General features: G+C 37.9%; 1 protein-coding gene across 3 annotated transcripts in view; it reads right to left on the bottom strand.

Moving 5' to 3' along the window:
- The window catches only part of GRM1 (glutamate metabotropic receptor 1), a 416877-nt gene that overhangs the window by 91281 nt on the left and 299355 nt on the right, over positions 1 to 26241 (bottom strand). For all 3 annotated transcript variants that reach the window (XM_086708072.1, XM_025925255.2, XM_025925256.2), the window contains exon 4: positions 19430 to 19665. In XM_086708072.1, the coding sequence (XP_086564198.1) occupies positions 19430 to 19665 (236 nt within the window). The remainder of the gene's footprint in view (positions 1 to 19429; positions 19666 to 26241) is intronic.

The raw sequence follows: 26241 nt of genomic DNA, 5'->3' as shown, positions 1-26241 counted from the left end.
GGGATGAGTACATTGCAACAAACATTCCAGGACAGGTGATGGAGAATTCCTGGCAACTCCTTGAAATCCAGGAGGTGCCTAGCTTCTGCCAGGATGGTAGCCCCCATCAGCTGCTTTTCTGAAAATCCCTCCCCTGAGAGGCAAGGCTGCACTCTCTCTTCCTGGGTGAATCCCAACTTCACAATTAGTACATTTTTTATAGCATGGGCTTCCCTTTCTTGTCAGTTTCTGTGTCTCACAATTTTGCACATAATCATTTCAGCCTGTATTGTTGTTATATATTCTCAGGTCATGTTACTTAATTGAATCAAGTGAATATGTCCCACCATCTCAACTAGACTATAAACTTCTTTGGCACAGATATCAGTTTATTAACCTTTTGCACCCTATAGCATGTCATTATGCACTCACACGGTGTTGGGGATATGACAGCACAGAATAAACATCTGGTAGATTTACTTTAACCCCAAATACTTGGTGGATCCTGCCTTGTTATAGAATATATGTGTTAAGCCCTGTTTGTTCTGATCTAAAAAACAAGAAATTTTAAATAAAAGGGCGTTGTAAAATAAAGTAATTAGTAGAGTGGGAATAATGTCTGACTGACAATGCAGTGTTTAGATTTGGTAAGAGTGGGAAACAAATAAGAAGAAAAAGGATATTTTCTAATCCGAGATAAAATTGAAATTTTAGTAGAACAACAACATAGCTATAACATGTTAAGGGTTGGTTATGCATGATATAAAATTTATAGGGGCGCCTGGGTGGTGCAGTCGGTTAAGCGTCCGACTTCAGCCAGGTCACGATCTCGCGGTCCGTGAGTTCGAGCCCCGCGTCGGGCTCTGGGCTGATGGCTCAGAGCCTGGAGCCTGTTTCCGATTCTGTGTCTCCCTCTCTCTCTGCCCCTCCCCCGTTCATGCTCTGTCTCTCTCTGTCCCAAAAATAAACGTTGAAAAAAAAAATTTAAAAAAAAATTTATAATGTAAAAAAGACAAGTGAAAACAAATTTGATAAGGTGATGGGAACGTAAGATGGATTCTTATAGAAACAGTAAAAAGATCAGTGGTTGCCAGGGGCTGGGGGGAGTGGGGTGGGTTGATGAATAGGCAGAGCACAAAGGATTTTGAGGGCGGTGAAAGTACTCTGTACGATACTTTAACTCATAAAGTACAACACCACGAGTGAGTCTTAATGCAAACTATGGACTTTGGGTGATAATGATGGGTCAGTATAGGTTCACCAGTTTTAAGAAATATTACCACTGTGCTGGGGGATGTTGACAATGGGGCAGGAAGTGTGGGGGCAGGAAGTACGTGGGGAAATCTGTGTGTCTTCCTCTTAATTTTGCTGTGAACCTAAAACTTCTCAAAAGAAAAAAAAGTCTGAATTAAAAAAGAAAAGTCATCCAAAAACAAAAAACAAAAAAGATACAGATTCTCTCTGGAAACTTCTCTGTCTCTTGAGTTATATCCCAAACTTAATAAAATGATTGTATCTAAAACAACATACAAAAGTCCTATTCACAGGAAAAGTGGAAACCAATGCATCATGAATCTTCAAAATTTTCCTTCCCAACTAGCAGATTTGAAGGTATGCACAGCATTCCTCAGTTGTTTAGTCATGACCATACAGTGTTTCCTTTTTCATTCAAGAAACTTCCTGCTACCCAATTTGGTAAACCAGCTTTGTAGTTTATATAGTTTTGCACTGTTTTTATTCCTGAAACTAATAAAAAGTTTCCTTAACATTGACATGGCAGGCTGGTCAGGAAGAACTCTTGGAAAATTTGAGAAATAATTTGTAGGGAAATCATTGAAAAGTTATGTTTGAAAGTCTGAGGATATTCACTTTTGGTGCCTCTCTCTATAACTGTATATCTCTGTTCACTCCTTCTGAGGCATCCAAACTCTTATCATTGCCTTCATGATGCCCTTTCTCCACAATACCCTACTTCAGTCAAGAAAAAAGGACATCACAGAAATCATAATTGTTCTGAGTCCTAGTTCTCCACAAAATGTGTGAGCTCATTCCTTAGGGCCCTGTCCTCCACTATGGAACCTGTGGCGCCATTCAAGGTAGTCACATGTGTCCATCCAAGAAAGCACTGGTCATATAATAAGTAATAGGAGCTTCAAGGCAGTAAGATAATTGGGCCAGGGAATCTCTGAGTGGTGTCCAATCTCATCCTTCATCCATTCATTCAACTCAGTGTATTACACACTCACTTTGTCACTGTGCTTGGTGAGGGAGAGAATGCAAAAGTGTACCCACTTTCACAACTTTTAAGGAAAGTATGGTTTAAGAGAGAAGTTTGACAATCACTGTAAGAAATACAGAGACCCTTCAGGGAGAATTCAAAGATGAACAGGTAAGAGACGGTCCAAGGTGGGGTGAGGTGGGGCTGGGAGGGTCCATATTGAAACCACTGATGTGGTATTTACCACCGGATGGGCAGGTTAGTCTGCCCCATGCCGTTGGCCTCACCTAACCTACTGGAGATGAAAGGTCACTGAGATCCAAGCTAGTATCCTTCTTGAAGTCATGGGATACTTTTTTCTCAGGTATGAAATAAAATAAACTTTGGAATAACATTTCCAACCTTTCAAAAGCACTAAAATTCCCCTAAGCTCAGTATCCTTGAAGCTTGTGAATATTTATGGCAACTTGGAAGATGGAAAATTCAAAAGAACAGAAAGAAATAACATTTAAACTTTTTGACAAACATAGAAAAGATACAATGATTTAAAAATTATTATATATGGGGCGCCTGGGTGGCGCAGTCGGTTAAGCGTCCGACTTCAGCCAGGTCACGATCTCGCGGTCAGTGAGTTCGAGCCCCGCGTCGGGCTCTGGGCTGATGGCCCAGAGCCTGGAGCCTGTTTCCGATTCTGTGTCTCCCTCTCTCTCTGCCCCTCCCCCGTTCATGCTCTGTCTCTCTCTGTCCCAAAAATAAATAAACGTTGAAAAAAAAATTAAAAAAAAAAATAAAAAAAATTATTATATATAAGGGATATCATATATTGTGTGTAGGTAAGTAAATGGTCTTAAATATATATTTATGTATACATAAAGAGATAACAATCATTAATACAATATTACTATCTAAATATTTGTATAAGAGCATCACATAACTTATTTCATTTAATTTTAATCTTTGCCCTTTATCATTGGTATATACTTCCCATATTATGGATGAAGCAACTAAGGCTGCAAAATGTTAGAAACATTTTCCAAAGTCACACATATAGAGGAGTAAAGTTAGAAATCAAATAGGGGTCTACTAATCCTACTGTACAGAACTAGGCTAGCGTAGGAGTAGGGTGTGTGTGTGTGGTATTTTAAAGAAGCTTAAGGACAGTAGGTCACGCTTCTATTTTAATTGTAGCAATGCTTTAATTAGGAATACTGTCCACAGAGAATTTCTAAATCTAGAGAACAATATAAGTAATTGTGATTACAGAAAATCTCATCTCATTTCTGGCATACTATAATCGCATAAAGAAGGTAGCTTCAAATGTTTGGCCATCTTGCACTGTACACAGATGTGGCCAAAGAGAATATAATTTATTTTTATGAGCAGCGGCCCCTAACCAAGATGAACAAATGCAGCGTGAAGCAGGAAAAGACAGCAGGCACTATCCCTCAATCTGTGAGGTGCCTGGAATACTTGCCTGTCAAAATCCAGCCCTCATCCTTCCACCAGCTTCAACAACTACCTGACCTTTAGTCATCCTACTCTAAATCCTCCAGTGGAGATTTCTCTTCACATACCCATGTTTAAAGTCTTTTGTGTGTCTTCATCAAAGGGGAACTTGGGGAAAGACTGGGGTGAGGTGGGTCACCCTGAATTATCTGATTCTCCCTGGAAACCTGGGGAAGAGCCCTATAGGAAGAGCTATTTAGGGGAAGTATTCAATCCTCCAGTGGGCTTGGATAGCTACACTGCTTTGACCCCACTGCCATCCCTCCTCCTATACCTGAAAGGTACTTAGTCATCATGACCTTGGCCCACCCTTAAGATGTTACAGGAAATAGCCTTAATAAGCTATGTTTAAAGTTTCCATAAACATAATGTTAAGAAAAGTGTTCAGGACATTACAAAGTCTTAATCATGGCCCCAGGAGAAAGTTATCGCGGGACTTTCTACCAGGATGAATTATCATAAACAACTGATGTATTTGTATCTTTTGGACACTGTGGGTCGAAACCGTATTTGATGCCCATCTCTAGTCATAGAACATAATCTCATAAGATGTATCATTTTCTCTCTTATCATATCTTTGACTTTATTTGATTTTCCCCTACCCTTATTCTACAAAATTTCCATATATTTTTTTTAATTTTTTTTTAACGTTTATTTATTTTTTTGGGACAGAGAGAGACAGAGCATGAACGGGGGAGGGGCAGAGAGAGAGGGAGACACAGAATCAGAAACAGGCTCCAGGCTCCGAGCCATCAGCCCAGAGCCCGACGCGGGGCTCGAGCTCACGGACCGCGAGATCGTGACCTGGCTGAAGTCGGACGCTTAACCGACTGCGCCACCCAGGCGCCCCCAAAATTTCCATATTTTAAAGAGTCATGTTGTAATTGTCACAGTCAAGAGGGGCCTAAGGAGACAGGATGATTAAATGCAGTGTGCTCTCTATTGGATGGCATCCTGGAACAGAAAAAAAATGGACATTTGATAAAAATCAAGAAACTCTGAATAAAATATGGACTTTAGTTAATAATAATGTGTCAATATTATCTCATTAATTGTAACAAATATAGTACACAAATGTAGCATGTTAATAATATAGGAAACTGATTGTGGGGAAATATAGCTTCTATCCTCTACTCAGTTTTTCTATAAACCTAAAACTATTCTTTAAAAAAAAAAAGTGTATTAAAAAAACCAAGGCCACATATAAGGCACCTTATTTTATACCATGGCTAACTTCCAGGAATATTTATTTTCAATTCATTTGACAAAAAGTCACATACATTGTTAGAAGTTTTGTAGATTGCCTTAAATAATTACCAGGAGAAATCTAGATATTAATGCATAAAACATATAGATATGTATACCTAACCCTTTAGTTAAATAGTCTAGCCTTATGTACAGTTTTTCATAATGTCTTTAGTCTTTATAGGCTGTTCCAAATGACTGGAATACTCCTAAACAGTTCCTACATCCTATATCCTGATTCATTTTTTCTTTGTGTGTGTGTGTGATAAGAATTTGTGAGATCTACTGCCTTAGTGCCTTTCAAATGTGTAACACAGTATTATTAACTATAGTCATGTGCTGTACATCACATTCTCATGACTTATTTATTGAAAGTTTGTACCTTCTTTGTTTGCACGTGTTTGTATTTTTATTATTTATCCATCTTACTTTCTTAAAAAATGATGACACATAGGTATATCCTCAAAAACAGAATTTAGAGGGCGCCTGGGTGGCGCAGTCGGTTAAGCGTCCGACTTCAGCCAGGTCACGATCTCGCGGTCCGGGAGTTCGAGCCCCGCGTCGGGCTCTGGGCTGATGGCTCGGAGCCTGGAGCCTGTTTCCGATTCTGTGTCTCCCTCTCTCTCTGCCCCTCGCCCGTTCATGCTCTGTCCCTCTCTGTCCCAAAAATAAATAAACGTTGAAAAAAAAAAAATAAAAAAAAAAAAAAAAAACAGAATTTAGCTTTGGTTTGTATGCTTTCTGTTCAACAAACTCCATTCCAATAGCTATGTAACCACTTCCCGAACTTGTTCACATCACTATAGAGTCTAAAACTTACGGTCTTATGGCCTAAACTTACCTACAAACTGAACAAGTCACTAATGATGTGGTTTTGAGGACTCAAAGGCACGGATTGATTTCTTTTATTGTGTAAAGGAAGTAAAAGTTTTATACTAAGAATTTAAAAATATTTTAACTTCAAGAAAGGGTAATCTGACAACACAGTAAAGAAGGCGTGGAAGCTAAAAAAAATTGTTAAGTATTACAAAAGTTGAGAAGACATTCAGCCTCAGTGTTAATAAGATAAAAATTAATATGACACTAATTTTCACATATTATTTTAGGAATTTAAAAAAATATAATGCTTAAAAATAGTGTGCCAGGGACCTTTGCATAATCCTGTAGAGAGGGCTGAAGCAGAGAACGGAGGATTCTCTTTTAAAATTTATTTATTTATTTATTTATTTATTTATTTATTTATTTATTTAAGTTTATTTGATTATTTTGAGAGCAAGAGAGAGAGAGAGAGAGAGAGGGAGAGAGAATATCAGGCAGGCTCTGCACTGGCAGAGCAAGGCTTGAACTCACGAACCAGAAGATCATGACCTGAGCCAAAACCAAGAGTCAGATGTTCAACTGACTGAGCCATCCAGGCGCCCAGGATAGGGGGTTCTTAGCCATTCACTACATGACAGTGTCTTCTTACCCTCTGAACACATAGACTTGGAAAAGTGTCACTAAGATAGCATAGTGCAGCAAGGCTGAGGATATTTTATTCCCAGGAGATGATGTAAATTAATCTCTTAAAAAGGAGGAAATAGGGGCGCCTGGGTGGCGCAGTCGGTTGAGCGTCCGACTTCAGCCAGGTCACGATCTCGCGGTCCGTGAGTTCGAGCCCCGCGTCGGGCTCTGGGCTGATGGCTCAGAGCCGGGAGCCTGTTTCTGATGCTGTGTCTCCCTCTCTCTCTCTGCCCCTCCCCCGTTCATGCTCTGTCTCTCTCTGTCCCAAAAATAAATAAACGTTGAAAAAAAAATTTTTTTTAAAAAAAGGAGGAAATATAAGACTGAGATCTTCAATGCCATTTGTGCTATAAGAATTTCTGCACATTTGGTCTTTTTTTTTTTTTTTTTTTTTTTTTTTGCAAGAACTTTATGTGTTGTTAAGAGGTAATGCTGACCTATCATGCCCCACACGTGAGAAAGGAAATCCTGAAACTGTCCATGAGTGTTGATCTTTGTAGGTTAAGCATGGGAGGTTGGATCCTAAAGTAGAGAGTAGTTTGCTATGTCTGACTATGCATGAATCCCTCTCTTTTAGCCCTTCCTAAGATAGGAATAAGTTCCAGTTCCAAAGCCATTAAATAAAGAAGCCTTCACTATCAGAAATATGAAATTCAGCATAGTAGTGCCTAATTATTACTTAATCTTACCTTCATCAGAAAAGAAAGGCATTTTGTTGACAAGCCATTTTGGCTGATGTCTCTCGGTCTTGGAGTTCTGAGTCTTTCATTCACTGTCTTAATAAAAATTTCCTACAATTAATTTAGCCCCTAGCAAAGAAAGGAATTTCTCTTTCTCTTTGGCAAAAATGTTCCATGACATTTTGAGAAGGTAATTCTGACAATTAAAGATTGAATTGAGTTTAAATTCCAAAAACTTTAACCATATACGGTTGCACTTCATAAATAAACAACTGTAGTGCTAGTTTTGATTGAATATTACCATAAACTTTATTACCCATAAATATAAGATGTCTTTCCCCTAGGATAGATTACATGTCTTCTCTCCATTGACATTTGGCGGAACCTTAGGACTTGCTTTGGCCAATGAAATGGTACTGAGATGACATGTACAACTTTTAGCAGAAGCTTTAAATCCAGATCACATTGGTTATGTTCTGTGCCCTTACCACAATTATCAATGTTCCACATAGAAGCTGGTCTATTAGCCTTGGTCCCACAGTACAGAACACATGGAGCAGTCTCTTAACTAACACATGAGCATGTGGGATGAACAAGAAATAATTATTTCTTCTTGTAAAATATTCAGTTAGGGGTCATCTGTTATAACAGTGTATCCTCACCTAGCCTACCAAAAAAGGAAATTGATACCTAAAAGTAGGGGAATAGCTATAACAACAATAAAAATGACAATGAATCATTAAATATGAGGCTTATAAAACCAGACAGCAGATGGTGAGGAAACTGTGACCTGGGTCTAAAAGGACATAAGTCCATTATTCGTCAGTGGCAAAACACTCAGTAACATTGTCACCTGTAATCACTTGGAAGGCAGATATTTTATCAAGTGAGCTTACACATTGAGGCAAGGAGGTAGGAAAATTAAATGTTCAGAGATAAAAATGGAATTGCCTCTCACCTCCAACTCTTAAAAGGTAAAACTGAGAAGATCTTCATCCTACAAAGAACAAATGAAAACTCAGCCTCATGGCAAGGACCAAACCAAAACTCTTATTTTTGTGATGAAATTGCTGAAGGTATTAATTTGGCACCCATTAATCTTTCCAATGAAGAAAAATGCAAAGAGAGAGAAGACTGAGACCCTAGTCAGGCTCTAGCTCTAAAATGGAGCCAGACTCCTGGAGAAGGTCTGACATCTTGATGTATGTCTGTGGGAAAGAGATGAAAATCATTCCCATGGACTGAATTGAGAGATGGACAAAGAATATCTGTAAGGACGCATCCCTAATCGTGGCCATACAAAAAGTTGAATTACCAAGAAAACGATTTCTCTGTCTCTCTGTGGTAAGAGCAAAGTGATTACGATGTTTTCAATTCACAGGTGTAGAAGAATAACCCCCAGCAATGCAAACTAAAAAACAAGGATTAGGGAAATGTAAAGGAAGGTCTCCGTGCATTTAGATACCATTCTGGTCAGCCAGAGGCACAGGTCCTCAACACTCTAGATGTTTGCTTTTCACAGAAACACAATGAAACTGGGTTTTTAAATGTGTTCCTAAAGAGTTACATTCTTTTTCTCATGACAGCTGTTAGTTAATAAAGGGAGGTCTGCTGCAAAAGAGCTAAAGAAGTAGCTAATAGAAAGGGCTTAGAGAGGCTAATCCCTTACTCTGTCTAAACATCTACTGTGATGGACAGAATAACAGATCCACAAAAATACCCACAATCCTAAAGCCTGGAACCTGTGGATAAGTTAGGCTACGTGGCAAAAAGGACTTTGCAGATGTGATTAAATTTCCATTGAAATGGGCAGATTATCTTTGGTTATCTGGGTAGGCCTAATTTAATCACAAGTCCCTAAAAACTGAGAATCTTCCCTAGCTGTGGTGGAAATGTGTGACTATGGAAGCAGGGTCCTGAGAGATGCAATATTGCTGGTTTTGAATAAGGAGGAAGGGGGGCATTAACTAAAGAATGGCTGGTCTCTAGAAGTTAGAAAACAGCAAGAAACAGATTCTCCCATAGAGCCTTCCTAAGGGAATGAATTTCTGCTGACATCTGATTGATTTTTGCCCAGTGAGACCCTTGTCTGAATTCTAGCCTATGGAACTGTACAATAATAAATTTGTGTGGTTTTAAGGCACTGACTTTATAGTAATTTGTGTGGCAGCAATAGAAAATTAATACCTCTAGTAATTGCCCAATCTGGACATAAAGAAACATAGTATATACCATGACTTATTGCTTTGGGAATGCTAATGCTTCAAACAAGCCTACCAGTAAATAAATAAAACAAATGGAAGAGATTGATTCAGCATTAGAAATTACTAAATTTTCATTAGCTGTTGCAGCTGCCACAGCCAAAACCTTGGCAAGCTCTCAACTTGCACAATGACAGATGATTCCAAATTTTATAAATTAAAAAAAGAGCTAAAAGGCTCATAAATTTTAAGTATGAATTTCTGCCTGTCCTTAACATAAGTGCTTAGCTCCACTGCAGAAATTCTAATTCAGTTGGTGTGGCGTGGGATCCAGCTTGGTACAGTGAAGTACCTTTTTCTTTTTTCCAAACAAAACTTGCTATGTGTTTATTAAGACATTTCTGTTAACATAAATTGAAGTGCCTTTTTAAAAGCTTTCATGATGACTTTAATAAGCCAGACTTGAGAACCACTGCTCTAAAGGACAAAATTCTTCTTCATATCATCTTAGGGTCTGGGCTGTTAATTTATCCAAATGGATTGGATAATAGTATCCAGTTGATTAGAGTATTAGACCAGATCTATTTGAGGTAAGTCCCTATGGATTCAATTTACTGATATTTCTCACAAATTTTAATACCTGTCCTATGTAGTACCCATGGAGGCCCATCAAATTTTATAGGAATTTGTGGCCACAACTATGTTGTTTACCAGTCAGTGCTACTCCAGAGAAAGGTCAATTAGTGAATAGAGCGGTCTTTTATGATTATGACATGACATTGACATAGGCCCATGAACCAAGACTTGGTTCATGATATGACTATAGAATATCCCCTTAATCTTTATCATTATCTCCACATAGCAGAAATAATGAAATGATGGAACATACTCCCCAAGAAGGAGTTCAAAAGTCTCACTGATTCTTGAATTCTAACAACCCATTTACCGTTTCAGTGTTTGATCCCTTTATAACACTGTTTCCCAATCATATATCTCCATGCTGAATTGGACCAAAAAATAAATAAAAGAATGTAAGCATACACCTCCCACAGGATCCAGGCATTCCACAGCTAGGATTTGCTCCAAAAGAAAAGAAAGTAATAGGTCTATATGAAGATTGTACATGGATGTTCTTAGCAGCTTGGTTTGTAACAACCGAAAATTGGAAACAATTCAAGTGACCATTACCAGGTAAATGGGTAAATAAATTGTGTTATGTCCAGATAATGGAACACTGCTCAGTAATTTGAAAACATGAGTTGTTGATATATGTAATACAATGATGAATCTCAAAATAATTGAGCTGAGTGAAAGAATGCAGACAGAAAAGAGTTCACAGCAATTCCATTCATATAAAAGAGTAGAAATTGCAAATGAACTAGAGTGAGAGAAAATTGCCTGTGAATAGGAGGGAGGAGAGGGTTGGGAGTGGCTGGAAGGAGGAATTTTCAGTGAGACACAAAGGAATTTGAGGAGTAATATATTCATTGTTTTGATTGTGGTGGTGACTTCATTGGCATATACACGTCAAAATTTGTCAAACTGTTCATTTTAAATAAGTGCAGTTTGCTATATGTTAATTATACCTCAGCAAAAATATACAAATAAGGGGAAAAAGTAAACGGGCCATTCTCCAAGTATGTTTGGTTTACCCATCATGAAAAGACTGCAACCTCTTATGATAGCTGAAATTATGACTTTACTTCACGTGAGTTTTCTTAGCGGAAAGTGTGCACAAGACAAGAAATGCAAAACTATTCTCCTGGTGAGAAGCAGTACAACTTATAGGATATAGAAAACCCATATGTAGCCATTTGGGAATATCTAAATACATACTACTCTTTTATGCCAAGGTGAACTCTTTATTAAGAATGGCCATAGATTTTGGGGTGCCTTGGTGGCTCAGTCAGTTAAGAGTCTGACTTCAGCTCAGGTCATGATCTCACATTCATGAGTTTGAGCCCTGCATCGGGCTCTGTGCTGACAGCTCAGAGCCTAAAGCCTGCTTTGGATTCTGTGTCTCCCTATCTCTCTGCCCCTCCCTACTCTTGCTCTCTCTCTCTCTCTCTCTCAAAAATAAATAAACATTAAAAAAATGAAAAAAAAAAATGGTCTATATTTTAATCATTAAAAACACTCATTCTCAAATTCATTCAGAAGTTAGGCTTGACCGTAAGAGGGAGCATTCAATTTTGGAAATATATAAATTGTTTAATAGGGAGAAAGTGATCTAATTGATTTATTAGTAAACAAAACCAAATTTATTAATAACAGGTACATAAACCTTAGGAGAATCTATAAGTAACTAGTTTACATAGTGAAAGGTTCAGTAGCATATCCAAAATTGCATAATTGTAAATTAAATTTTTCTATTAAAATGTAAAACAGTAATAGGTCACTGCTTCAATAAGTGTTGGAGGCCTCAAAAAAAATCCATTTTTATACCTGAAGTCTACATCTTCTTGATGCTAAAAATTATTCAAGTCCTTTGGGAACAGAATCAAGATGTGTATAAACTAAAAGGATGTCCCTACATCAACCTTCATGTCTTTGAATGATAGAACATGTACATGTTTCTATAAATCTATTCAATTATTAAAATGACATGCAAGGAGGAACTATATTGAATTTTAATAGGTGAATGAAGACACACCTGCTCTTTGTAGGAACCAGAATGCCCTATTTGGGTTGGAGGATCTGCGGGAATCACCAAGAAAAATGGAAGTCTTGGCTTATAACATTTTTCAGCTGTTGTAGTCGGGATATTCAGCAAGTTGATCATGCTGCAAGCACTAGCTTGGGAATAAGATCCAAATAACCATAGAAACAACCAAACTTGCATTTATGGGGTTAGAAAATAGAATGCAACACTGTTCAATAGTACTCTCTGTTATAATGGAATTTCTTTGTGTATCTCTGCTATGCAAGATGTAGTCACTAGCCACATGCAGGTGTTGATACACAAAATGTGCCTAGTAAAACTGAGAAAATGAGTATTTCATTTCATTTCATTTTATTTTAATTAATGTCAATTTCTATTTTTTGTAATATTTACTTATTAATTTTGAGAGAGAAAGCATGAGCAGGGAAGGGCCGAAAGAGAGAGAGAGAGAGAGAGAGAGAGAGAATCCCAAGCAGGCTCCACTCTGCCAGCACAGAGCCCAACGCAGGGCTTGATCCCAGGAACCGCGAGAACATGACCTGAGTAGAAACCAAGAGTGTAACGCTCAACGATCTGAGCCACCCAGTCACTCCTAATTTAAATTTAAATATAAACAATTACACTTGGTTAGTAGGTACTACAGTTGACAGGACAGATCAAAAGTATTAGGAGATAAGCAGACCAAGACTGTGCTTATAGTATGATATTATTTTCAGAGCTTCATCTATGTGTGATAACTAATGAGGTTTTCTGAGAAAGTGCAATGCCCAGAAGGTCAGTTCATGTTTATTCTTTCAACCAAAAGATACAAAACACATCTGCTATAGACTGAATGTTTGTGTCCCCTCCAAATTTTTATCTTTAAACTCTGATCCCCATTGTGATGATATTTGGAGATATGATTTAAGGAGGTAATTAGGTCTTGAGGGTAGAGACCTCAGAATCTCAGGATGGGATTAGTGCTCTTACAGGAGAAGAGCTTGCTTCTTTTCTCTCTCCATCATGTAAGGAAACCAGGAAGAAGGCTTTTCACTAGAACCCTACCATGCAGGTCCTTGAGTTTAGACTTTCTAGCCTCCAGAGCTGTAAGAAATAAATATTTGTTGTTTAAGCCACCAAGTCTATGCTAATTTGTTATAGCACCCCAAACTGCTGTATCGAAGACAACATCTAAAGATTTGTAACATATTTCCATTAAGCAATTTCTACCAGCACTGTGTGAGAACCTATGACTTTTAGGTTTTGAAGCTATTGGTTTGTCTCAGCTATAACTGTGCCCCATTTGTTAGCACTTCCAGAATTTTGAAGTAGAATAGTCTTACTGCCTTGGATCAGGAGGCTTTAAATCTTCTTCACTGAAGAATTTATAAAAATGTTTGGTTTCGTTCACCAGATATAGGGTACAATATTGTATCATTCCTCCTGAAGGGGGATAAGATTTAGAATTCTGCATTGGGTTGAGAAATTATGTTCCCTAAATTAAATCAGCTATTGCTCTATTGTCTATTGCCACAATAATGCTGCATAACAAACCACCCCAAGCCTTAGTGGCTTAAAACAACAGGTATTTATTTAGTTCATGAATCTGGGGGTCAATAGGAAGTTCTGTTGCTCTGGGTTGGACATGACTCATCTAGGTTGGGCTCACTTATATGTCAACAGTCAGCGAGTGTATTGGCTGGAGACTAGTTTAGCCAGTATGACCTCAACTAAGAGATCATCCTGTTTTTGCTTTAAGTTCTCTCTCATATTCTAGAAGGCATATATATATATATATATATATATATATATATATATATATAGCTGAGGGACGATCCCAAGAAAGAGAACAATAGTAGGTCAAGCCTCTTAAAACCTAGACTTAGAATAAGCTATAAATTCAATCAAAATTCAAAAAGCAGGGAACAAAATTCTACTTCATAATGGGAGGAGCTGCAAAGTCGGATTTCAAAGAGAATGGATACAGGGAGGGGTGGAAAATTGTGAAGCATTCCACAAAATCTAATTAATATACCAATTTCTTGGGTAAAGGCAAATGATATTCTTCAAGAGTGCATACTGGCATTGGAGTCAAACTTCCGAAAGTATAGAGAAGTTATTACCCTAGGACCTTATAGGCTGTAGTAAATAAGAAACTATCTCAATCTGGGTCAAATTATATTAGACCCATCTTATCCCACTTCACACGGTAAGTTGATTCAAAATGGAAGTTCCACTGAAACCTACTCATGAGGCAAATATGTTATAAAAATTAGTACCAATCTAAAAATTGTGAGTGACAGTCTCCAAGCTGGGGGAAGAGTACCCATGGTTTGGGGAAATATTAGTCTCTTCAATAAATGGTGTTGGCAAAGCTGGACAGCCACATGTAAAATAATTAAATTGGACTATGATATTACACTATAAATGCACACAGAAAAAACTTGAGAGACTTGAACATAAGACCCAAAACCATAAAACTGCTAAAAGAAAGTCTTGGTAATAATGATATTTTGGATTTTGATACCAAAAGCAAACATAAATAAGTGGGACTACATCAAACCAAAAAGCTTTTGTACAGCAAAGGAAACAATTAACATAATGAAAAGCCAATCTCTGAAAAAGAGAAAATATTTGCAAGTTTCATATCTGATAAGAGGTTAATATCTAAAATGAATAAAGAACTCATACAACTCAATAGCAAAAAAAAATATGATGAAAAAAGGGGCAGGGGATCTGAACAGACATTTTCTGAAAGAAGACACACAGATGGACAATAGGTACATGAAAAGGTGCTCAACATCTCTAACCATCAGGGATATACAAATCAAAACTACAATGAGATATCACTTTACACCTGTTAGAATGGCTATTATCAAAAAGACAAAGAATAACAAATGCTGCTGAGGATGTGAAGTAAAGGGGACCCTTATGTACTGTTTGTGGGAATGGAAATTGGTGCAGCCACTCTGGAAAACAGTCTGGAGGTTGCTCAGAAAGTTAATACAACTATCATATGATGCATCAATTCCACTTCTGGGTGTTTATCTCAAGGAAACAAACACACTATCTTAAAAAAATGTATTCACCCCTATGTTCATTGAAGCTATTTATAATAGCCAAGACATGGAAGCAATCTAAGTATCCTTCAATGGATGAATGGATAAAGAAAATGTGATATATATAGTGATAATGGATGATAAAGGATGCTAGAGTAATGGTTTTACTACATATACAGATAACAAATATTGTGTTGTACACTAGAAACTAATTTTATATGTCAATTATATCTCAATTAAAAAAAAAGAGTACTCATGCTTGGAAGTCTTGAAATTTTGTCACATCAGACTATCTATCATTATATTAATAGCCCTGAACTGTTGATGAGTATTACAGATACCATCCAAATACTTTCATTATGTTTGCAATAATAGCCAACTACAAGGAAAGATATACTAGCTTTAAAAAGCATTATGTCCTCCTGTTCCCAGTTGCTATAAAGAATAAGGACAGAAAGTAAAAAATTATGGCCATAAATTCATTGGATTGTGAAAAAGGTCAGTGAGGACAAAGTGAACTCATTCAGTTGATATACTGCTAACCACAGCAAATCTTGATATTGCCATATTTCAAGACAATGGTAAGACATGTACTTAAGGAACCCAAATATTGTCATATTCTAAATATAATTATATATTTAGGAATCTATAGTGAGGGAACAATCCAAAAGTAGTAACAACAACAATCATGAAAACTCTGTACCATATTCACTGGTTTGTTTTGTTTTGTTTTGTTTTCTAAGAAAAACAATTGGAAGCAACCTAAACGTCCAGTAATATAAGAATGACTAAGTAATTATAATATTTTCATTGGGTAGAATATTATGGAGCTATTAAAATGGTCATTATAAAGATTATGCAACAACATCAAAAGTAAAGTAGAATCTTAACTGAAAAAAAGATACAGTATTATAGGCACACTATGATTATAACTATGCAAAAGAAAATGAAAAAAGTCCATAGAATTGCAAGTGGTGCTGGTAGGAGTTGCCTTTTGGAACCTCTTATTTTCTTAGAAGTATTCATATCATTTGAGTAATTCAACTTCTGGAAATATACTTTAAGAAAATTATCCAAAATGAGAAAAGAATAAGGTGAGGACTAGGGAGAAGAATTTTTTAATACCTCTCTGCAGCTTTTTTAACTCATAAAGAACTGAAAACAGCCTAGATGTGTCAGAAGAATGAGATGGTCAAATAAATTAGAGTTTATATGTCTGCAGAATGTTATATAGCAATTAAGAATAAAAGAAATTGGGGCTCCTGTGTGGCTCAGTCAGTTGAGCACCCAACTCTTGATTTCAGGTAAGGTCATGATCCCAGGGTTGTGAGATTGAACCCATGTGCTGGGCTTTGCACTGAGTATGGAGCCTGCCTGGGATTCTCTCTCTCCCTCTGCCCCTCTCCCTTGCTTGAACCCTCTCTCTCTCTCTCTAAAATAAAATTTTAAAAAATGGAAAAAAAATGAGTGAAAGAAATCAGTGACAAAGAAATTCATAAATGTAAAGAAAAGGCAGTATTTATTCTAAAAGCAATATAAAAATAATATTAGCTATATGATTTATAAGTATATATAGATAAAAATATACCAAAAATTTAACAGTATATTTGCTAGAAATACATCAAAAAATTAATAGTAATTAATAGTAGTTATATAAAAGAAAATTATTGATGCTTTTCATCTTTCTTACGTTTTTCTATATTTCCAATTTGTATATGATAAACTTAGCACTGCTTATTACTTTGATAATCAGAAAAAAATTGTGAAAGCCTAGATAGGAGAAAAATAAAATATCCATTTTGGCACTGTATAAGGGTGGTTGATTAAGGGTTCTGTGCTTGTTTTTCTAGTTGCCACATCTTGGAATATAGTTATGCTAAATTTGTAATTTCAAAAACTATAATATTTAACAAGGTAATCCACGCTACATCTTATTTTCCTTCTTGTAAGACACGATATTAACAACAACACTTTACACTTATGTAAGGATTTGCGAAGTATCTCACTTGTGTTACTTCATTTGATTCTCACACCTGTGTAAAGTAGAAAGTGTTATCATGCTATAGTTGCAAAAATTGACTCAGAGATTAAATGAGGTCCTTCAAGTTTTGTGGCAGATTATTAACAGAACCAGTGTTGGCTCCAGTTGGTTACGCTTCCAAATGCTCTCGCAGTTTCCATGGAATCATTTTCACAATTCTCATCAGGAAGGATAAAGCCCTATGCCACTGCAAAAAAATGCTATAAACAGTTAAGACATTTACTGGAAGAGAGTGACTTTGATTTGCTTTATACCTATTCTCTCCACTGTCCTCACAATGATTAATTTTTTTAGAAGTCAGGCTTTGATGTTTTGGTTAGTACCTTTCCAACACTTTCTCCAATCCCTTGATATTCGCAACTAATTAAGCAGTGATGTAGACTGTGCATGAAGTACTTTTTAATTAGCCACAGTGATTTGCAAATTATTCAGCCTGGGCTTAGGACCCTTAATATTCAAACTGAAAATCTAGTGCATGTAAACTCTTTATTTAAATAGTGACATCTGAGATTAAGCTCAATAAAGGTTTCTATGGAAATGAACTGCAATATCAAAACTTTCCAAAACATTGAAATGACCCAATTAGAAGAGGTAAAAATAAGTGATAGAAAGAGTAGCTATCAATAGAATGGAAGGGTTCATTTCACTTCTGCACATTAATTTTCATAAATGTGTCTGCATATTCATTAGAAGACTATGCAATTCACTTGCTATTCAAGGATCTCAACTAGATAAGAATGATACGTGAAGTAAAAGTTTAGTTGTTCATCAATAACATTGAAGCCAATTTCATAGAAATGCAGACATTAAAACTGAAGAGCAAAGTAAATATACATGAATGCATACACACACAGATAACATAAACACTGCTAAAGAAAAATTAACGATAAAATTCTAGGATTCCCGTAGCAGAAACGATCGATAAAGTTCATGAATTAGTTCCAAATAGAAAAGTTAAATAAGCCTTTGATCTTTCTTAGAACTAAGAACAAAGGGAAATATTTCCTAAGCTTGACTCCAGAATGAAATGCAAACATAAACATGTTTATAAAAGGTTGTAATCACATAAGAAGCTCTTAAAAATAGCTCTGAGCAAAGCAAAATATAAGAACAGTTCATGAATGTGAAATTTTTAAATTTTCTAGTATGAACATTAACCAAGTTCAAACTTTAACCTTGACATTTGCATGCACTATGACAATTGAAAACCCAAAATGGTTTTTAAAACGTACATGGCTACAGAATTCTAACTTTTGTTTTGAAAGCTTAGGTCGCAAGATACTTTCCTGGAAATCCTTATGTAAAGACATCCAAGTAGTAATCTAAATTTTACTAATAGAACACAATGACCAAGTGACATATATAGTTGCAATCCACTAATAGCCATCTCAAACTTAACCCATCCAAAATCTAGTTCCTGATCCTTCTCGCTTTTCCTGTAGTCTTTCCCATCTCAGTCCTGGCAATACCACCTTTAATGCCTGTCCATCATGCTGTGGTATCAACCCAGTATAGACAACTGACTTTGAATGGCACTGTGGTATACCAAAGGTGATCTATTTTTGCCACATTAAGCAATACTGAAAAAAGACAGGGGACATCAATGTCTCTATGCAGTAATGATAGCACTCATGGAAATTACTGTGTTAAGAAATCTGTCAAGAAGTATGGTAAGTTAGTCATGTTAAGTACAGTAGTTCCTGGGGTGGGGGGGGTGCGGGTAGGGGGGAGGGCAGGAAAGGACATCCAGTGGAGTTCACCAAGCCCTGAGGACCTGAAACAATATGCTGCCCTTTTCTGGCATGCCTTCAGTGAGCAGTGCATGGGAATTATCTGTCCCACTGGGAAATGTCACTCCTATTTGCAAATGAGAGTGCAGAGTTTCTGGCCACCTACGTCCACATATACATACATATATGTTCGTGATGTGGCCCTGGATGTCATTATCTCACCTTCTCCAGACCTGTATATTGAAGCGAGTCATAAAGAAGAAAAAGGGGTCAAACCAGTGCTGCTTACTTATGTCTGTGGTTAACATTTCCTAAATATGCTTGCAATAAAACCTCTTCCCTCTGGCTTGAATAGTAGGTACCTGAATTCTCAGTTTGCTTTTCCTTGACCTACATTATCTCTTCTTACAACCTGCTCCACCAGAGACCAAAGTTGCCTTTCCAGAACATAGAAACATGAATCCTCAGGGTAATACACACACTCTCCTCATTCTAGCTATTTTATAAATTAAGATGGTAATTTAGTCTTTGGAACTCCAGCCTTGACACCTTCTACTCTCATTCAACAAGTTGCAATGGAGATAGAGTTGTAACTTCTGAGTCAGTATTTTGTGAACACGTATTACCTGTGCAGATTCTTTTAAAGTTGGGATTTTCCAGAATGTGTCCTGGTAGGCGGCACTGGAACCGATGTTGCCAGAACTCAGGGAACCAGGGATTCCTCGTATTAGTGTCCAGCCTCAGCTTCAGGAAATAATCATCAAATGACCTGACCTCTGGAGATTGCAGCTTTATTGTGATTCCCCCGTTGGCTTCCACCTCATAACCTTCAATGACTTCATCTCTGTCTGCCCATCCATCACTAAAAAAATTCAGGGATTGGGGTAGGGAGAGAGAAAGACAAAGGTCTCACAAATAGAGCTCAGCGTTACACGTGAGTGAGGCAATTCAGCAAGGCTGACAGTCTATTTTAAGCCAGAATTGCTACCCATCAATGGCTTTTTTTTTTTTTTTTTTTGGTGGAGAGTAGTAAATTCTGAAATAATAAAGTCTTGTTTGTTTTTCACAGTAGTGAAAGTGATGATGATAATAATAGTAGCAATGGCAAGAACTAACATTTATTGAGCATTTACTAGTCTTCAGATTCTCTACTATTCACATTTACTGAGTCAGAAGACGTTCAGCAACTAACTGAAGTCCCAGTGGAGCCAGGATATGGATCCAGGCAGTCTGGCTCCCAACCCAGTGCTCTTTAGGCACAAAACCATCAATTGCTGTCCAAATCAGAATAAAATAAAACCCAGGCACTCAGGGCCTTCACAATAAGAGCTCAGCAAGCTTTCAAGGTTTCAACCAAGACCATTATATGAGCTGCATTTATAGGGCAGAAAATTGATTTAGCTCAGAAACATGACAACCACAGATTTGGCTCCTGGACGTTGTTCAAACTTACATTGCCTAGAAGTGATCAGATGCTTCCTCTTCAATGTTTTTTCAAAACAGTAGCATTCAAAGAAAACAATCCCACTCCCCAAAATGAAACTAATCCTCTTGCTCACTAAATGGAAGTTAACTGATGTTTTATCCAGTGGGTTCAAATTTTATTTTAATTTGATCACCTTCTAGAACATTCACATTGGTTATGAGTGATGTAGCTCCAATTTAATTCAAGTATGCACGTGAACCAGGCCAAACCTCATGTGAGTGGCTCTGATTCCTTCCCAAGCAGGTGTCAAAAAAAATTACACTGGATAGAGTTAAACAGGCAAACAAGACTTTATTCAAGTATATTTCAATATGCCAAAGACACTGAACTCCCCTCTGCTGAAACAAAAGTTGGGGAGATTTAAGCGCTGGGAGAAGCTAGTGAATAAGTGCTGGAGGACATTGAGAGGCGCTTGGTCAATGTGATTAGCCATCTGTGTTTTATAATTGTCATTTATCTAAGTTAGGTTTCCACCTTTCCACAGAAACTGGGAAACAGAGGTCTGCTATCACTCTTGATGATTACATTTCAAAGGATGGCTTCCAGGTACCTGAGAAAGAAATTTCTCTGCTGTAAAACTGGCAAGAGTGTAGGAGAAAATGTACACCTCCAAGAGACAAAGAATTTATAATGCTGATTTTTATTTGTTTTATTTTTTCTTTAGAGAGGGAGAGAGAGAACACGTGCATGGGCAGGGACGGAGAGAGAGAGAGAGAGAAAGAGAGAGAGAGAGAATCCTGAGCAGGCTCCATGCTCAGTGCAGAGCCCAAGACACGGGGCTCCATCCCATGACCCTGGGATCATGACCTGAGCTGAAATCAAGAGCTCGATGTTCACCTGACTGAGCCACCCAGGTGTTCCTAACAGCATTTTTTAAATTAAATGCTCGAAGGAAAGGGAAGTCAAGGGGCCCATAGTCAGGAAGAAATTTGTCTAAAGCTGAGTCAAACTAAAGAGAATGTTAATTTTCTCCCTTGGTCAAGAGGTGGATTTATTTACACCCACGGAGTCGCTCCCTGCAGTTTCTGGAACATAACTTACTGTTCGGTCTCTGACAGAGAAAGTGTTTTATCACTTGCTTCTCACAGAGCAGGGATCCGGGCCAAATATAAAAGACTGACCATCGCTTACCCCTTGTTACCTGAGATCGGTTGGGATAAATGTGTCCTCCACTAAGCTGAGTTCATTGGTGCAGTTCTATTTCAGAATCTTCCCAGTGAACCACACAGGAGCTGTATTTTCAATAGACCAAGGGTTGTAGAAGGTATGGCTGACTTAACATGATCCAGAGCTAAAGAGACCTTGAAGTATAGTGTAGTCTAACCAGCCAGACCAGAGAATGTCTACATGCTTTTTCTAAATCCATTAGGATAGATATTTTACAATTTTGAACAGATCTTTCCTTTCCCTTTCCCCTCCACCTCTCATTTCCTCCCTCCCTCCCTCTCTTCCTTCCTTCCTTCTGCATTTACCTAGATGCTCTCCTATGCTCAAGATTCAATTGAGAATAAGACACACTATCCTCTGCCCCTAGTGTTACAGACTTGTGGGGGAAACAAACATTAAACAAGAATTACAAACACTATAAAGGTAAGGAAGGAAAAGCAACCAGTACTATGAGGAGAAGAGTTTGGGGATTTAACTCAGTCAAGTGTGTACATAGGTATATAAGTGTGGGTGGGGAGAAAGTGATTAAGGATGACTAAGAAAGTTATGTCTGAGCTGAGACCCAAAGGATGTGTGGACATTAGTCAGATGAAAAGATGGAGAGGAATTGGTATAGAAGGTTCCTGGTAGGTTATCTAATACACAGGAAAGAGCATGGCCATTCAAAGAATTTGGAGAGTCCGTATGGCTGGAGCATAGAGGAAAGTGTGGCAGGAAGTATGGGCATAAATCCCAGTTTAGAAGCTGTTAGCCTTAGGACTGCAGGAAGTCCTCAAAGTGTTGTAAGCCTATTACATAATAAGGCCATTGAGCTCTGCTCCCTGGTGGTGAATGACCTGAGTCTTTCTAACAAATCTGGCTTTACTCACCATCACTGGATATGACGGTCAGTCAAACTGATATTAAAAAAGAAGATAGACTCATCTATTTTTCTCTATGCTCAGTTTGCTTAGAAAAATTTGAACTAATTTAATTATTTCAATTTATTCATATTATATCATAACTACGTGTATAGCAATTTGAAGACCTGAACTATGGGGTCAAGGGTAAAAATAAAATCCACCAGACTTTCAAGAAATTCTGCTTATGACTATATATTTAAAATCAAAATGACTTATAAAGAAAAAAGTTACTTTTGACATAAAATTTAAGCTTGAGGTGTGTTACTCCCCAGGATTCCATATTATGTGAGACTTTTCTGTGTGTGTAGATATAGTCTGAACAAGAAACCCACAATTTTTTTAAGTGTATGAAATGAACCTTCTATGCTGTTTATTTTTATTTCTTTTTTTAAAAAAAATCATCCCCGGGGCGCCTGGGTGGCGCAGTCGGTTAAGCGTCCGACTTCAGCCAGGTCAAGATCTCACCGTCTGTGAGTTCGAGCCCCGCGTCGGGCTCTGGGCTGATGGCTCAGAGCCTGGAGCCTGTTTCCGATTCTGTCTCCCTCTCTCTCTGCCCCTCCCCCGTTCATGCTCTGTCTCTCTCTGTCCCAAAAATAAATAAACGTTGGAAAAAAAAATCATCCCCAGTTTATAAAAGCAAGTATCATGTGTCAGTGCTAAAAGCAGAGAAAGTGTGACCTCCTGTCCTTTTGCCCTCCAACACAGAGGAGCACATCATGGGAGTAAATCATTGTCTATGAATATACACAATTTGAAGTCGTATGTTTTAGTGGGGTAGAGCCTTAGATCCCCCTTGCCTTTGGCTAAAGCCCTTCCCCCTCACTATAGATGACCTCATTCCAAAATTAGAGTTGGGGTCAAATCCAAGAAATCATGAAATCACGGAGAACCAGGATGTGACCGAAAAAAATATTCAGCTAGGATTAGTTGGTGAATACTTTTGAAATGTTAATTGTTAGAGGTTTGTAGGAGATATTAAATCTATCACAGATAAGGCTAGGGAATGCTAACAAAAAGTTGCTGAAAAACATCCGTAAAGCACCTGTTTTTTGTGTTTTTTTTTTTTTTATGTACTTAAATCATCTTGTCTACTTGCCAAATAGTATCCACAGAGAATTTTCAAGAATTTTTGCTGCTTAGTTGTGTTGGGATTTTTTTACAATGATATTGTTTTGGTGGATTCTCCGTGAAGCACACTGGAAAACAGGGAGGCAGCAGCTCTCCTTCAGCCTGGTTTGGGGGTTTACTCTTGTCGTTGTTGTTGACAGTGGTGGTGGTAGTGTGGACTCTGTGACCAGAAATGACCTGCAGGCACCTGCTCAGCCCAGGTGTCTGCAGTGACTCCCACTGTGCTGCATGCTGAACTCTACGAGGCATATTCACAGCCTCCAGCAGCTTCTGCTGCCCCATCTGCTTCCTGGTGATGAGCTCCTTTTCCTATCTGGGCTCTGGAAATAAAACTGCATAATGTGGACAAACAGGGCAAACATTTAACAGAAAGCTACAAAATACAAGAATCCTTGTTCCTTATCCCCCTCAATGTTTTTACACAGCAGCTCTTTCACAAGCCTGTTCTCTTACCCAGAATCATTGTTCTAGTCCCTGTGAAATTCCGCAGTCTCAACCCGAAGAATAATATTTATTCCACTGAATAAATTCTGATGGAAACAACAGAAAGGTATCATTTCTAATTCTAGCAATCATAGCTGGGCAGGAGATGTATGAGTGCCACCTTTGCGTTATACAAGTTAAAATCATTTAATAAGAAAATTGATAGTAAAAAACCCAGAAATACAATTGTATTCATTTAAAAATTGTTTAAAAACATTTTATAAAAACATATTTACATTCAATTAAAATAATTACAGTCTAGGGAGTAAAGCGATTTGATTTGTGTGGAGTACAAGTAATTGCATGTACCTAATAATAAAGCTATAATTCTTTAAAAATATTCCAGAGGGGCGCCTGGGTGGCTCAGTCAGTTAAATATCTGACTCTTGATTTCAGCTCAGGTCATGATCTCCCTGTACATGAGTTCGAGCCCTGCATTGGGCTCTGTGTTGACAGGGTGGAGCCTGCTTCAAATTCTCTGCCTCCTTCTCTCTCTGCCCCTCCCCTGCTTTCTTTCTCAAAAATAAACAAATATTTAAAAATATATATGTATTCCAGAGACTAGCATATAACCAAGAAAATTAGAAAGGATAATAAAAATATTTTCAGAAACATATGTAAACAAGCACAAAATTCCATAAATACAATGCTAACCATACTTATAAAGGTTGAAGAAACGTCATGTAGTTCAGTTTAAATCATGTGATGTCAATTGTGAGAAATTTTATGGCGGCAATGGCAGCTTTTTCAATAAGAACTCAGACTGGCTTTATTCATTTGACATTTATGCACTAAGAATCTTGTGTGAGTTAGGCATTTTGCTTACCGCTGCAGATACATTGATAAGCGGTACAGGTGCGGCCCCTGCTCTCCAGACAATCACAGGGGCAGGGAAGACTAGCCACTGAATACACAATCGCCACAGAGAGTTGCAGCAGTGAAAGGAAAGGAAGACGGGCTACAGAAGAATAGAGAAAGAAAGGGGACATGTCAAGGGAGGTTTTGCCCAAGAGGAAGTAACATCTAAGACGAGACTCATAGGATGCATTGAAGCTCCACAGTAAAAAGAGAGATGGAAGAAGAACCAGTTCAAGAGGGGACAAAGCAATCAAGCAGCAAGGCTTTCAGTTTGCTTAAAGTGTGCAAGGTAACGCTTAAGACAAGCCTGTGAGATGTTGAAGAACCTGAACATCCTTTTTCTTTTTAAGATTATTCATTTATTTTGGGGGGGGGGAGGGGCAGAGAGAGAGGGAGAGAGAATCCCAAGCAGGCTCTGCTCTGTCAGCGCAGAGCCCGACAGGGAGCTTGATCTCACAAACCGGGAGACCATGACCTAAGCCAAAATCAGGAGTCTGACACTTAACCTACTGAGCCACCCAGGCACCTCTGAACATCCTTGTTAAGGGTTTTGGATTTTATTTTTAAGGTGGTGAGAAATTACGCAGATTTTGAGCAGGGATATGACGTGGTTAGGTTTGTCTTAGAAAGGTCATTCTAAAATTACTTAGAGTGTAGTTACTTGTGAACGTTCTTTGTTTCTAGGATTCTCAGACAAAAACTGTGGAAACACATTGTGGGCATGGATGAGTGTGCGCACGCATGCACACACGCACACCTATGCACACATGCACACACACAGGCTAATTACATTATAATGTGAAGGCACAGTGGAAATTTGATGAACCAGGAATGGAGATAGTGGTCCAATTAGTTGCTAGTTAATTTTAAAATTAGTTGCTGCCAACTCACCACAAATATAAAACTGACGCAAAATGTAGGTATTCTTTATTTAATTATGTAGGACAGGCACTTAGAGGTCATCAGCCCACTGGAAAACAGAGAGGATGATGAGCTACTTCCCCCTTCGGTTTTCCTGTCCTGCTAGAATTAGAATTCAAACAGAAGCCTCACTTCTAGCCCTATGGTGTTCTGGTAGAAAAGTGACCAAAGTGGAGGAGGGAACGAGATGGTGGCCAAAGGCAAAAGAGGAAAAATGAAGGGAATTCTCAACAAGTGGAAACTTCACATATGGGAGATCAAGGTCAGATAAGTAATTCCTATTTTACCACATGCTCTTCACCCCATCCCCCAACTCACCTCTGGCATCCTGAACCTGAAATTATCTGCCAGCTGGAGACTTGTGACTATGTCCTAGCAGAAACGTAGGGCAAAGATGATAAACATTGCACACAACCATGCACGTGTCGGAGCCTTTCCTAAAACTTCTACAAACCAAGCTTTCATGTATCAAAGACAATTTTAATTTATTTTT

Source organism: Puma concolor, chromosome B2, assembly GCF_028749965.1.
Source record: "Puma concolor isolate L17-30 chromosome B2, mPumCon1.1.hap2, whole genome shotgun sequence".
NCBI lineage: Eukaryota > Metazoa > Chordata > Mammalia > Carnivora > Felidae > Puma > Puma concolor.
This window is presented reverse-complemented; position numbering and strand designations above follow the sequence as displayed.